The sequence below is a fragment of the Pseudorasbora parva genome, chromosome 9, assembly GCF_024679245.1.
Source record: "Pseudorasbora parva isolate DD20220531a chromosome 9, ASM2467924v1, whole genome shotgun sequence".
Lineage (NCBI taxonomy): Eukaryota > Metazoa > Chordata > Actinopteri > Cypriniformes > Gobionidae > Pseudorasbora > Pseudorasbora parva.
The window spans coordinates 4,388,287-4,402,864 of record NC_090180.1 but is presented as its reverse complement, the minus strand read 5'-3'; the positions used below and the strand labels follow the sequence as shown (position 1 = coordinate 4,402,864).

The 14,578-nt window shown below is 36.7% G+C and overlaps 3 protein-coding genes across 6 annotated transcripts in view; 1 reads left to right on the top strand and 2 right to left on the bottom strand.

The window, feature by feature from the left end:
• Window positions 1-3,426, bottom strand: part of ankhb (ANKH inorganic pyrophosphate transport regulator b) — a 28,437-nt gene extending 25,011 nt beyond the window's left edge. The window contains exons 1-2 of one of the 2 annotated variants that reach the window (XM_067453542.1): window positions 3,282-3,426; window positions 2,646-3,148 (exon numbers count right to left, since the gene is read on the bottom strand). In XM_067453542.1, the coding sequence (XP_067309643.1) occupies window positions 2,646-2,741 (96 nt within the window). In that variant the 5' untranslated portion in view covers window positions 2,742-3,148; window positions 3,282-3,426. Of the gene's footprint in view, window positions 1-2,645 lie in introns of both variants that reach the window. The other variant, XM_067453544.1, reaches the window with a different exon arrangement.
• si:dkey-154p10.3 (PX domain-containing protein 1) overlaps window positions 1-14,578 on the top strand; it is a 450,183-nt gene that overhangs the window by 150,162 nt on the left and 285,443 nt on the right. The window lies entirely within an intron of this gene.
• Window positions 6,952-13,794, bottom strand: otulinb (OTU deubiquitinase with linear linkage specificity b). 3 transcript variants are annotated; one of them, XM_067453539.1, is made up of 9 exons: window positions 13,684-13,794; window positions 13,263-13,436; window positions 12,937-13,143; window positions 11,554-11,642; window positions 11,366-11,472; window positions 10,440-10,580; window positions 10,168-10,284; window positions 8,676-8,945; window positions 6,952-7,529 (listed from the first exon to the last, which is right to left on the bottom strand). In XM_067453539.1, exons 2-9 carry the CDS (start codon window positions 13,397-13,399, stop codon window positions 7,275-7,277), a joined length of 1,323 nt encoding a protein of 440 aa, XP_067309640.1. In that variant the 5' UTR covers window positions 13,400-13,436; window positions 13,684-13,794; the 3' UTR covers window positions 6,952-7,274. The 3 variants fall into 3 exon arrangements, with proteins under 3 accessions (XP_067309640.1, XP_067309641.1, XP_067309642.1); XM_067453540.1 differs by having other exon boundaries at window positions 11,554-11,624; XM_067453541.1 differs by having other exon boundaries at window positions 13,381-13,436; window positions 13,684-13,780.

Below are 14,578 nucleotides of genomic sequence, written 5' to 3'. Positions count from 1 at the left end.
CTTGAACTCTGCCGGGAGAGGCTCAGCCGCGCGAGACTACGCTGTGTGAATCGTTCTCCACTGAATATTTTACTACATGCAGTTTGTATTTTGCAGAATAAGATTTTCTTTATGGGGGCATTTTGCTTGTGTTTAGTCTTTCTAGGTTGTTGTCTTTAAGTTAATATTTCAGTTAAGAGCTTTTTTCTGTTTTCAGTTATTTTTTTCTGGGGTAGACTACAGGAGCAGCATAGAGCGCCCTCTCACGGCTATATGTTTATTCTTGTCAGTCAGTATGAATTAAATTTGATATATAAGTCGCACCTGATTATAAGTCGCAGGACCAGCCAAACTATGAAAAAAGTGCGACTATAGTCCGGAAAATACGGTACTTAAATCACTGACAACAGTAGTCCGGCCAGGATATTGTCATTTAAATGTTGTTGTTGCAGCCCTCAACTGATGTTGATGATGACATGTTGTGTTTTGGCCTGATGCTCCGCCCTCCACCTATCGACCAATCACTAAGTCATCAGTGTTTCATCATCTGGGTTGCCAGATCTGCTCTAGTTACCACAGCTGCAGATCTACAAACGTTCCTGATCCTACAGCCAATCTGGCAATCTCGAGTCAGAGGGAGGGGGAGGGGGATACACCGCTCTACAGTCATTTGAAAGTGATTGCAGTACCAGTTTTGGCCACAATCTTACATACACTTTGTTTAAGCGAATATCATTTATAATCTTTATAAGCGCCATCTCTGTGCTGTGATATGGTCGGAAACCAAATTGAAAATTGTCAAAGTATCCGCTTCATTAAAAATAAAGTTCAACCACTCATTTCCAATATTAGAATCTGAAGGAAGCTTATGCAGGGACTGTGTTCTTCTCTCGTTTGCTGGGCCTGGTGTCAATAAAAGCTTCTTTTTTTTTTTACTAATAAGGACGTTTTCAGCTCTGAAACTTACAGGATACTCTTATATCACGATGAACTTTAATAGATTAAAGGCTTAAGGGAAAGTTGATTTCTCACTTCATCACCCTTTTAAATCTTCAGATTTCATTTGGATGATACAACAGTAGATAATCAGTTACATAACTAATAAGAAGCAGCAGGACCTGTACAATAAGAGATAAAGTCAAACGAACATGTTAATGTGCGTTTTTTTTTGCTTATCTGCTGCCTTCTTCTGACTCTTTTTGTCTGCCACTTCATCTCCGACGCCTTAGAACAATGTGCCGAGAGATAATGATTGTCTGTTAATGTCTGTGGGCAGACAGCCTCTTAGGTTCCTGCTCACATTTCTGCTTTCTGCTATATTTGATTCTGAAAAAAGAATTTTATATCTAACGAAAGATAATATTTAATTCCAGTTTTCCAAAAATCAAATGATTTTGAATTAATGAATGAATCAAATTCATTCTAATTTAAAAATCTTCACTTAATATGTTCTTTACTTACCAAAAAAACGAATTTCTCATCATGAGACCTGAGGGTCATCAACACACTCAATTCTTTCAACAACTGTCAAATGCAACAGTTGGATTTATTTATGTATTTTTATTTTCTATTAAAGATCAACCGATATTACATTGTATGGCCAATAACAACAGATAATACAAGTTTCTAATAACTGATATATAAAACCAGTTTGTGGTTTTATTTCTGCTTTTACACACAATAATAGTTGTGTTAGAAGTGTAAAAATCCAAACAATTATTTGTAAACCCAATAATCAAAGAACTGATAAAAGTTGAATATTTTAAAAGATATAGGTCACAATGAATAGCCTGTGTACATTTTACTTAAGATACTTGATTTTACAATGTAATAATTACATGAATTAATGTAATAGATTTTACCATACCACAAAGTCATTTTTTTCAGTGGTCACACCAGTTACCCTATCAGTCTGTCTATAATTGTTATCCCTTTAAATAAAAATATTGTGCAATAAGTTATATATATATATATATATATATATATATATATATATATATATATATATATATATATATATATATATATACAAACAGTGAACAAGATTTTTTTTTTTAATCTAAGGAACTCATGATAATAAAAAGATGTTCCATTACCCATAAATGATTTAATAAACCGCGAGGAAGAAACATAAGATCATCAAAATGAGATGTGAATTACATGAATAAATATTTAATCAGCCAAGGGTTTTTTGTAGCCAACCCATTTAAACATGGAATGACAGTGATAAAAAAATAAAAATAAAACTGTAAGCCGCACATTCATGCGTTAATGGTTGACAAAAACAAGGCCAGTTCACGCAAAGGTGAAAACAAAATCAGCCCATCCAAAAGTGCACATTCATCTCTGTCAGATTGCTTTCGCATTGTTCGGTGTGTGTGTGACACACACAGGTTATTGGATGGCCAGCTGTTGACGAGCACAGCTGATGTTGTTCGTGATGGTGTCATCCATATAGCCTAAACGAAGGGCCGCTGTTTGCCCGTTTCCTTACGAAATAAATAAATGATAAGCCTATAAATGACATTATCACATCCTATAGCCTTTACGCGAGCCACTGATAAACAGACCTGAGGGATGCCATTGCTGCAGTGTCCAAGGATACACACACAACCAATCTTACGCCACGACGCGCTGATTTTAACGCATAATTCATTCACACTTGCCTGTTCGCCGAGGTCGATGGCTATGTTGGTTATGGCCAGCGGCACCAAGAATCGGATGAGAGGCAAGTAGTGCGTGAGCGCCGGGAATTTCACCATGTTCGCCGGGAGGAGAGCGCCCAAATCAGCTGCTCGAATCTGGGAGGATGAGAGGCCGGTCACCGCCGGTCGAGTTCGGAGTGTTTTCTAGCAGAAATACACCGAGATCAGGTCCGTCCCTGCCCTCCTACACAACAACAGCATCATAAACAATGATCCGGTGCATGGGAAAATAGGAGGGTCACCAGAAATTTCTGCTGACTGCTTCTCCATTGTTCACCCATCAGTGGAGAGGAAAAAAAAATACATATAATCGGACGCGGCGATTAAGTGCGGCACGAGTATAAAGCCATATACATGGAGTGTGCTATAGATGGCCCCTCCGTTAACTGTACTTAAATCATCATCCTTCCTTAACAACACGTGGGTTGCTGCATAAAGGCCACTCCTCTTCTAAACGTCACCTGCTGCGTACACACACAGAAATATACAGCTTAGCAACAGTGTCCAAATCGAGTTCATTCTCAGATAACGGCTCGCCATGAGAGGACTGAGCTCTGCGCAAGGATGACAATAATAACGGCTGTCTTTATATCTTACCTGCGTGTAGATCTACACCTTCATTTGACCTGAAATGATAGCCAAATAAATACATATCAAATTGAGACAAAGACATAAGGCACAATTTTTGTGACGTTGAATAATCTCAGTGGAAGATGAACATCTTAATCGGTCGGCCGGCAGGTGGGGCTGCGGAGCTGGCAAGTCTTTTTATAAAAAAAATTATTGAATCATTTCAAATCATAAATTGGCATTAACATTATCAATGATAGACATTAACAATACAACCAAGCAGCATATTGTAAACAAAATAATACTAACAAAACACCAAAAAAATGAATGAAAAATAAAATAAAATAAATAAATAAAAACCTAACGAACATGAAAGTAAAATTATAAGAGTAAATTAGATTTCAGGAGGGGCTAATCCATATTGCCAGTAATTTAGAGAGGTTTAAGGCACTTCTCATTTTTAGTTGTTTTAAGGATTTAAGTAATATTTGGAAGTCGTTTTTAAAAGCCTCAAAACATGGAGAAACTTTAACAAATATACATTTGTGTATGTAAAATTTGTGTATAACATTACCCATGTCCCCACTTTTCAAAAGGCTTATAAATCATACAGGATGAGTTTTTTGTTGTTGTTGTTGTTGTTGAGAAAGTAAAAATGCAGAATGTTTCCTGTGATGGGTAGGTTTAGGGGCAGGGGCAGTGTGTGTGTGTGTGTGTGTGTGTTGGGCAGGGGCGGTGTGTGTGTGTGTGTGTGTGTTGGGCAGGGGCAAGTGTGTGTGTGTGTGTGTGTGTGTGTGTGTGTGTGTGTGTTGAGCAGGGGCAGTGTGTGTGTGTGTTTGGTAGATTTAGGGGCAGGGGCAGTGTGTGTGTGTGTGTGTGTGTGTGTGTGTGTGTGTGTGTTGGGCAGGGGCAGTGTGTGTGTGTGTGTGTGTTTGGTAGGTTTAGGGGCAGGGGCAGTGTGTGTGTGTGTGTGTGTGTGTGTGTGTGTGTGTGTGTGTGTGTGTGTGTGTGTGTGTGTGTGTGTGTGTGTGTGTGTGTGTGTGTGTGTGTGTGTGTGTGTGTGTGTTTCGGTTCAGTGTATCTGTCTTTTATAATTATTAATATGATAAAACTAAAGACTCTTGTGAGATATGAAGGATCAACATTACTCTATAGATAATCAAGATTAACATGAGACTGGCAGAATATGTGTGTGTGTTATGATCCCTTTACATATTTTGAATAGTACACTAATTAATTTCTCAACTATGGGGACTGAGGCTCACTAAGGGCCTCACCAAACCTCCAAGGGGGCTAAAGGGTGACTTATTTATTGTGAAATATTTAAATTAATAAAGAATTATCAATACAGTATGCATTATGTTCTAACAATGAAATATTTTAATACATAAAATAGCTTCAATCATACCAATCAAAACAGATTTTTGCGGGGTACTTAGGGAAACGTAGCTATGGCAGGGGTGTACTCTGAATTAGCATACTACTCTTAATATTCCTGCCTTATATTTATATTAAAGAGTATGAGTAGTATGTTAATATGCGATTTCAAATTCAGCCCCTAATTTTGTCGCTGTCAATAACGTTCAGTTATTAAGTCACTTATAAGTAATTAGTTAATTTATAACCAATCATTTACAAACATGACTATACCTTCATAAGTGATTAATAAGCTTACAATTTATAAATATTTTGTTAATTCAGTTATAAGTCATTTATAAATGATTAGTTCATGATAAATGAAGAATTTACAAAACATGACTGTTCATAAATTATTAATAAGTTGTATGCTTACATTTTATGTTTTGTTCATTTATGTCATTTATTAATTATTAGTTAATGATGAACTAATAATTTACAAGACATTATACAAGATATTATAACATTAATAAATGGTATGTTTAGAATTTTCTTCAAAAAAAATCTTACATCTTAAAAAAAATGTAAATCATGAAATAAATTAAAACAGATCAATAGTAGATGTTTGATAAGTTATTAGTTGATATTTTATATACAACTTATAAATCATATTTGTCTAAATTGTTTTAGTATCATCTCAATGTTTAATTAGACCATCAGTAAATGATCAGTATAAGTCGGTGTTAAAAGGACACACGTGCAGGACGCTAAAGAGCCTTTTTAAGAAGAGTCATTTATTTGTTTTCGAGCGGATACTAATGTAGAATAAATGACTTAAAGCAATGCTATTGGTCATCCTTTACGTCTGTCAGGATTATAGAAATATAAGCATTAAAAGTGGACAGTCAAGCAAATCCTCACAGCTCAATCCTCATAGCTCCGCCCCTCCCCTGGCGCGCACACACACACACACACGTTTGTTTTTGTGACATACAGGGACTCTCCATAGGTGTAATGGTTTTTATACTGTACAAACTGTATTTTCTAACCCCTTACACTGCCCCTGCCCCTAAACCTACCCATCACACACACACATACACACGCACGCACACACACACACACGCGCGCACACACACACTAAACCTACCCATCAAAGGAAACATTCTGCATTTTTACTTTCTAAAAAAAAAAAAAACTCATCCTGTATGATTTATAAGCCTTTTGAAAAGTGGGGCCATGGGTAATGTCCTCATATTTCACCCTCTCCTGTAATACCTGTGTCATACCCATGTCATTATACACATTTGTGTCCTCATATGTCACAAAAACATGCCCACACAAACACGCACGCACGCACGCACGCACACACACACACACACACACTTCAGAGCTGAATGTAATCAGTGATCTTTAAGGGTAAATAAAGAACTGATTTAAATAAGTACAGCATTTTCTTTACTCAAGAAATAAAGGTTAATATTTTATGTGTTTGAGGTCTGAGTGATGATTTTCTTTTCTTTTTTATTTATGCACATTTCTTTTAGAAATTGATAGATTTACATACTTGGAACTCACGGAAACCAAAAATAAACTAATCTTCAAAACCCATCCTCACTCTCATCGCATGAAGCAGCGAACTCTGCATTCTTCCCATTTCCCTTTCCATAAAACATTGCTGTATTCATTTTCAGAAAATAAAAAAATATACTACAATAAACACTAGTAATTAGTAATTACTATAGTGAAATATATTGTATTTTTTCCTTGAATAACAAGGAAATTAGTAAAAATGAATTGTTGAAATATGGCAACTGCGTACCATAAAGTTAACATAAAGGGTGAACCGGCTTCTTCTGCACTGCACTGGTTGATTGCACAGGACAGATTTGAAAGCTATCGCCATTTATTTTTCCAAGCGCAGTTTGCCAGTCAAAACATATGATGGTGCTAGCAAAACATGCTCCAACATATTTTAAAGATTCTCTCATTTTTTCTGGCACAATGTAATGTTAACCATTGCCGCTGCTTTTAGCCATTATGCCCTCAAAAGCTGAAAGCAGAAAATACTCCTACATTCACAAACTTTAGAAGAGCGTCATCTCTTCTAGCATTTCTTTACTCTTTCATCATGACATTTCATAAAAGTTTCAGGGAACAATTATTTTGAGATGGAGGTGAACGGTTATAATGCTTAAAATTATTGCGCTATGGCCGTTTCTCATTTCCTGCCCACACTATAAACATTGCTCTGTAAAGTAATAAACGGTCAGATCTTAAAACAAATGGGACACTAAGCTAGCTAAATGTAATACCTTAAAATCTAGAAACGAACAATTCTATATTTGTGGTTCAATTTTTATTGTAATATGCAAAGCAATAATTAACTTTGTAAACTAATAAAAATCATTAAAAATCCCAGCTGAAGGTGCAGCGATGTCTCAAAACCACTGCAAAGACATTATTTAGAAATGCATATTTTATCCTTATATTTCAAATGGCATCGGTAGCAGAAGAAGGATAACAAATCTTTACATCTATCAGAATTAACACAAAGGAAAAAGGATCCCAAACCACAAATGCAAAAAGAACAGCATGGTGTAAAACGCGAAGGATTGTAGAGTAACTCCTGAGGTCTGTAGATCGTGTGCGATTGCCATAAACTCTTTAAAGACGTGTAATGTTTGATTGTCCATCTGAGGGTTGATTCCACTTTGGTCTACCATGCTCATCAAATTTGGAGGACTTTTTGGGCCCGAGTGCATTGTAGTGTCTGTCATCTTCTGTAAGCAAGCAGAGAGAGGGCCAGTCCTCCCGGTGGTCGATCGGGTAGTATGTGATGAACTCTTCAGAGTCACACTTGTAGAGCCGAACGACACGGATCGTCTGTTGGAGGGAATGACCCAGGAGACACATCTCCACCTAAACAATATTACATCACGAGAGGTTCCTTCAGAAAAATGGGATCATTTCAACCATTTAAACAATGCTATGAATTAAAGCTAGGGTAGGCAGTTTTTTCTTTTTATACAATATAATATAATATAATATAATATAATATAATATAATATAATATAATATAATATAATATAATATAATATAATATAATATAATATAATATAATATAATATAATATAATATATATACACACACACACAGTGGGGCAAACAAGTATTTAGTCAGCTACTAATTGTGCAAGTTCTCCCACTTAAAAAGATGGAGAACAAATACTTATTTTCCAGTATATTACCGTATACTTATTTTACCCCGTAAATCACAAATAAATTCTTTAAAAATCAGACAATGTGATTATCTATTATATCTATTTTGTGGTTTTAAAGCTAGCTTGCTATTGCTAGCCTGTCCGAAGTTGCCTACCCTAACTTTAAATGACAGTAGTATAACAACAGGCGCTAGTAGTTATCATTCATATGACTGGTCCTGAATTAAAGGGGTACTTCAGTGCTGGGAAGAATCTGTATTTAAACTGGGTCATTAATGTAGTAGAAATGTGAAATAATTTTTGAATTTGGTGCCTTCTATACTGAGAAAAGGCAGAAAATATATTTTTGTCTCATGAGGATGAAAGACAACAACTCCCAGAATGCATTGCTTCGCTGCCCAACGAGGCCACTCCCAAAGCCGCCGCTACTGGCTCACTTTCCCACCACGTTCATTTTCATAAAATCCGTTCAGTTAGAGAACAGACACTACAATTAAAAACTGACCGTGTGTGTTCAATATAATGTGAGTGAGCTGAGCGAGAGTCACGGCACAAACGCAGCAGGAGTCAGATTACATTCATCATGATGACTGAGCTGAATGAGCTCTCGAGATGAGAGCTGAAGTAATCGCGGCATACATTCTCAGCGCGTCTTCAGTTCATGCCTTTGGAAGTTTAACATCCATAGGAATTAATTTGAGAAGTTGAAACACTCACGATGGGAGCACGATCATTTGAATATACTCCAGGGTTTCTACTGATACAAAGCCATATGCTAATGGCTGAAATAACCCTTTAAATAAAGTGAAAAGTTCATTTACAAATGAATTTAACAGCATGCTAACCTGTTCCAGCCCACCGCTGAAGCCTACATGTCTGAGGTGGTTGGTGAAGAAGGTCTTGGGGCATTTGGACGAGTCTCGAGCAAAGAGGAGCCAGCAGAACTCGGGCACGTCAGAGCCCTTCTCCATATCTGAGTGCAGCTGAATGGCCGTCCTCAGCATCAAGAACTTCAGCGCTTCCAGAAGCTCATACTCCTCATCATGAACTCTGAACACCAGCTGGCACACGCGCTCCCTCTCTTCAAGACTTTTACACTCCACAGCCTCTTGCCACTAAAGACGAAGCAATAAAGGTACACTTATGTTTGGGGTCAGTAAAGAATTACTTATCAAAAATTACATTTAAGACATGTATAATGTTACAAATTATTTACATGTATTATAATGTTCTTTTGAACTTTATATTCATCAAAGAATCCTGAAGAAAAATGTATCTTGGTTTCCACAAAAATATTAAAGCTACACTGTGCAAATTTTTTAGTTTATTCTTAGCTAAAAACACTTAGTTCTTTCCAAAATATATGTGCTCATTAATGTATATTTACTTCTTTCAAGTAATAAAGTATTCTCGTAAGTTTATAATATGCCATTGAAAATACATACGGGTGAGGGGTTCGAATGCCGGTCGCCATGTTGGCCCTCCATTTTGAAAGTACAGTAGCCAAAGAGGGACATACCCGTAAATTCAAGCTTCACCTTTCGCGTTTTTACACTCGATGGCACTGTGTCGAATGTGAAGAGGGGGATTGCCATGTTAATCTTGGACTAAATCGGCCACCGTAGGAGTTAAAACGAAATCAGAATTGAGAGGAACAGAAACTAATATTCCCTGGAGACCTTTACACCGCTCGATGGGGGAAAATATCACACAGTGGAGCTTTAAGCAGTACAAATGTTATGTGCTTTGAGACAAAAGTACAAGGTTTATTTTTCTCCATCATGCCCTGATGGGGTTTTGGTTCCTTGCCACTGTCTGGCTTGCTCAGTTGGGGACACGACATTTTCAACTAAATATCCAAATAAATTGAATTACTAAACTAAATGGAGTTAATTTTATCAACTATATTACTGATCTGCCCACATTGTCGCTATATGACAATTGAAATGAGATGATAACATCACCGTTTTCTCCAGAGCGACTCTGAAACAATTGGCATAGTAAAAAGCGCTACACAAAGTTGACTTGACAAAATGCATAATTAGAAATGTGTCTTGAGCATCAAATCGTCATATTAGACTGATTTCTTAAGGATCATGTAACACTGATGACTGGAGTAATGATGCTCAAAATACAGCTTTGCCATTACATGTTTTGTATATTGTAAAATATATTGAAATAGAAAACAGGTACTTTTGATAAATAATATTTCAAAATATTACTATTCATACTGTATTTTTTATTTGTATATATTTGTGAACATTAACATATACCGTTTAAATGGTAATGTATATAAATATTCATACATAAGCAATGATCAAAAATAACAAAAGTAACCTTTTTCTTCAGTTGTTCCAGACATTGTTCAAGATGCTGTACTTTATTCTTCCTGCTTTCAAATGGAAACTGCCAATCCTTAATTAAATCCATATCAGAATCCATTTCTTTTGGCCACTATAACAAGAAAATCATAATGCACCAAATTAATTTAACACATTCTATATTAATATGTTAAAAAAATTATTGAGGCATTCTGGTTTGTACAAGTCCAGAATTAGTAGGGATGCAATAAGGATGCCTAATGTCCAAACACAAAAAAGCTAAATTACCTTAATGATGTCAGAGTCACGTAACCAGGCAGGGAGCTCTTTGGATTGGCTGAGCACCTGGAAGAGCGTTGCCCTCAGGGCACAATAGTTATCACCTCTCACTCTGCGTAGATTGAACTCACTGGCTATTGCTTCATAACCCTAAAAGACCCGCATATGAGCACGCTCATTTAAAGGGTTAGTTCACCCAAAAATGCCATTAAAGTCATTAATGACTCGCCCTAATGTCGTTCCACACCCGTAAGTCCTCCGTTCATTTTCACACACAGTTTAAGATATTTTATATTTAGTCCGAGAGCGTATGCAAGTGTATGCACACTATACTGTCCATGTCCAGAAAGGGAATAAAAACATCATCAGAGTAGTCCATATGAGACATCAGTGGGTTCATTAGAATCTCTTGAAGCATCGAAAATACATTTTGGTCCAAAAATAACAAAAACTACGACTTTATTCAGCATTATATTCTCTTCTGCGTTTGTTTTCAATCCTCAAATAAAGATTCAAACGGTTATGAGTCAGCGTATTGCTTCCTGATCGCTGATTCATAACCGTTTGAATCTTTATTTGAGGATTGAAAACAAACGCAGATGAGAAGACAATGCTGAATAAAGTCGTAGTTTTGGTTATTTTTGGACCAAAATGTATTTCCGATGCTTCAAGAGACTCTAATTAACCCACTGATGTCTCATATGGACTACTGTGATGATGTTTTTATTCCCTTTCTGGACATGGACAGTATAGTGTGCATACAATTGCATACGCTCTCGGACTAAATATAAAATATCTTAAACTGTGTCTGAAGATGAACGGAGGTCTTACGGGTGAGGAACGACATTAGGGTGAGTCATTAATGATATAAATTTCATTTTAGGGTGAACTAACCCTTTAATAAACAGAGTAATATGTGAGAGAAGCAGGCTCACCTTTCGGATAAGCTGACTTTTACTAGTTTTGCCTTTCCATTCTCTCTCACTGTATGTTTGAATATCCTCGGCAGCTGACACACTGCTCTGGGTCTCACCAACAGCCTCTGATGGGAATAAAGACGCCTCTGCTCAGACAAAAACAACCTCACATAATATTTTAATTCGGACTGAACATTCAAAACTACCTGGCTTTGACTGGTGCTTCTCCTGTAGTTCTTGTTGTATTTCCTCTTCTCCTCTGTACAGGTCCACCTCACTAAGAAACACAGATTCACTGCAAAACGGTGCATAGTGACTTCACACTTCCTTAATCTAGTAAAAAAGTGCATATTTGTCACGTAAACATATATTTATGGTTATACTGTACATCTCTCCTAAATGTGACAGAGATGCAGGAGAAAAGTGATTTTGTTTTTTAAACAGGTCATGTGTCAAGTTAGATTTTGTCAAAGCAAACTTACCCAGGTCTAAAAATGTATATTTTACATGTTAGTGAATTGTCATTGAGTAAAACCATGTAAATGATTTAACCAAAGATTAGCTATTAACTATTAAAAGAAGCATTTTACCAAAACTGAAAGTGATAGTGAGTTTTTCTTCTTGAAGTCGAAATGTAAAATTTGAAATGTAAATGTATTCCCAAATGCTCTATCGGTTTTCTTGACATGACCAAGCTTGCTTAAAGCGGTGGTTCTGTGTTGTTTTTTTCTAGGCTTGGTTGTGTATATGGAGCGCAGTATAACATGTCTTAATACTTCTTTTTTTAAATCTTGTATTTTTCTTCTATTCTCCCTTTATTCCACACCGCTGTCTCCACTGTCCTTTGAACGGCTCGTTTGCTTCCTGCTTCTATGAAGCCCATCCCTCTGAAAAACGCAATGGTCTTAGATTGGTCAGATGGCCAAATGTAGTTTCCTGTATTTTTATTGGCTGAAGTGCCAAGCACAGGTTGTCATGGAAACGCCACGCCCCTTCCCATTACGGGCAGAAGTCACATCTGCAGAGACTAGCAAGGGTTTATGACAGGGCTATTCAAATCTTACCCTGGAGGGCCAATGCGGTGCAGAGTTTAGCTCCAACCCTAATCAAGCACACCTGAACATGCTAATCAATGTCTTCAGGATCATTAGAAAATCACAGGTGGGTGTGTTTGATCAGGGTTGGAGCGAAACTCAGCACCGCATTGGCCCTCCAGGGTAAGATTTAAATAGCCCTGGTTTATGATGTCACCAACCCAGGAAGAAGCTTGTTGTAGTCCAAACCGGCCATTTTTGTAGGCAATAAACTGCCGTAACTTTAAAAGACAATATCTCCGTTTGCATTGAACTTTCAGCGCTGTAACTTTGCAGATACTGTTTATGCTCAAGCAGCGACATTACACACTAACTAAAGTTACAAAAATTTAATCGGATGCAACCACCCCTTTAACCTCAATTTCACATGACAGTAGACATGCAGAATTATAATTAGGAGTACTCATTTTTAACTTCTGTCATTTCTTACTTTAGTAAAAAGGTTAACTGTATGTAGAGGCAGAGGCACTGCATTGAATTGACAGAAAGAATTACCCTTTTTCATCTTCAGCAGACAATGTCTTCATCAGATGTTGCTGGGATGAATGACTGTCAGTGTGATTAGATTTGTCCTCCTCCTGAGCTCGTTTTTGCATAGCGTGTGTAGATTCAGAGCTTCTCTCAGGTCCAGGAGAATAAGCATCTTTTCCAGCTGCCCTGCCTTTCACTTCTGCATTCTGAGCTTGAGTGCTCTGTGTCGATCTAAGAGACGAGGACCAGTTATGTCCAACATGAAAACAATATTTTATTCTTAGATATAAATGTTTACAATTGTTATAACTTCAACTTGCAATAAAATAAATCAGTGTGCTATGGCATACCCATGATTCTTTTTGGATTTTTTGTTCTGACTCTGTCGGTCAGAATCAAAACCAAATTTTGCTTTTTTGTTCATGGTTTTGACTTGGTCAGTTTGGAGATTTTGCTCATCCTTCGTACCTGAATCATAATGATACATGTGCAGAAAGGTCCAACCTGCATCTCTGCATGGCGGGCTGGTGCAGAGAGGAGACACAAACCAATATTGAATGTCAAATGTGAAGTTTGAAGGTGACCAGTGACCACCTTACTTTTGTACTTCTACACATCACAATGAAAACAAACAGAAACACTTCCGCATTAGATTCCATATTATCATCAGTGACCGAAACGTTTACAATAGCAAACTGTACTTATAAATGCAATGACTGACTAACCACACTCAGACAAAACCACCAAAAAAGGTGCTTGTTTTTAACTTACCTGCTTTTACTGTCCTCCCGAACGGGGACTCTAAAGAGTCTACGAATACTTCCTGTGTGAGTAGAGGATCATGGGAAATGTGGTTTTCCGGTGCGCAGCCTCTTGTTGACATGGCCGCTTATTTTTGGCCGCTTGTTTGTTTATAAAGTCCTTCATTTGGAAAGTTTTTGGGACTGCTCGCTTAAGTGGCATATTTGGGTTTGTCAGTGTTTGGTCACCATAGCACACTCAAATTTAACCGTTTTATCGGTATTTAGTGGAAAATAACAGAGAAAAATAAAATAAATTAATAACTTTTGGCTTATTTATTGGAGGGATTTTTTGGATATGATATAAGGCATCTTGCTTCGTGAATATGATATTTACCTTATCATACAAATAAAGGCATCATCTAACTGGCTCTTTACTTTCAGAAAAATAACATTGACACACAGACAGAACATAGTTTCATTGCATCCTAATATTACAATGTAGAAAATATAAATAAAAAATTATATATATTTTATATATAAAAAAAGAGAGAGAGAAAGAGAGAGAGATTTTAGTTTGCATATCCAACATGACATTTAGGTTTATCTTTTATTTGCAATTTTATTATTATTATACCTTTATTTAACCAGGGAATAAAATCACATTGAGATAGATATCTCATTTACAAGTGAGCCCTGGCCAAGGTAGCAGCACACAAAAAAACAAAATAAAACCAACAACGTAAAATTAAATACATAAAACAAAAAATGACCACACACACATTTCCAGCAATAATACATGATTAAGAACAAGAACAAGTACAGAAAGCTTGAAATGTTCGATTAAGATATAACTTAAACTCATTGAGTGAAATAAATACACTAAGTTTTAGTGATCTTTGAATCTCATTCCAGGCAGTTGATGC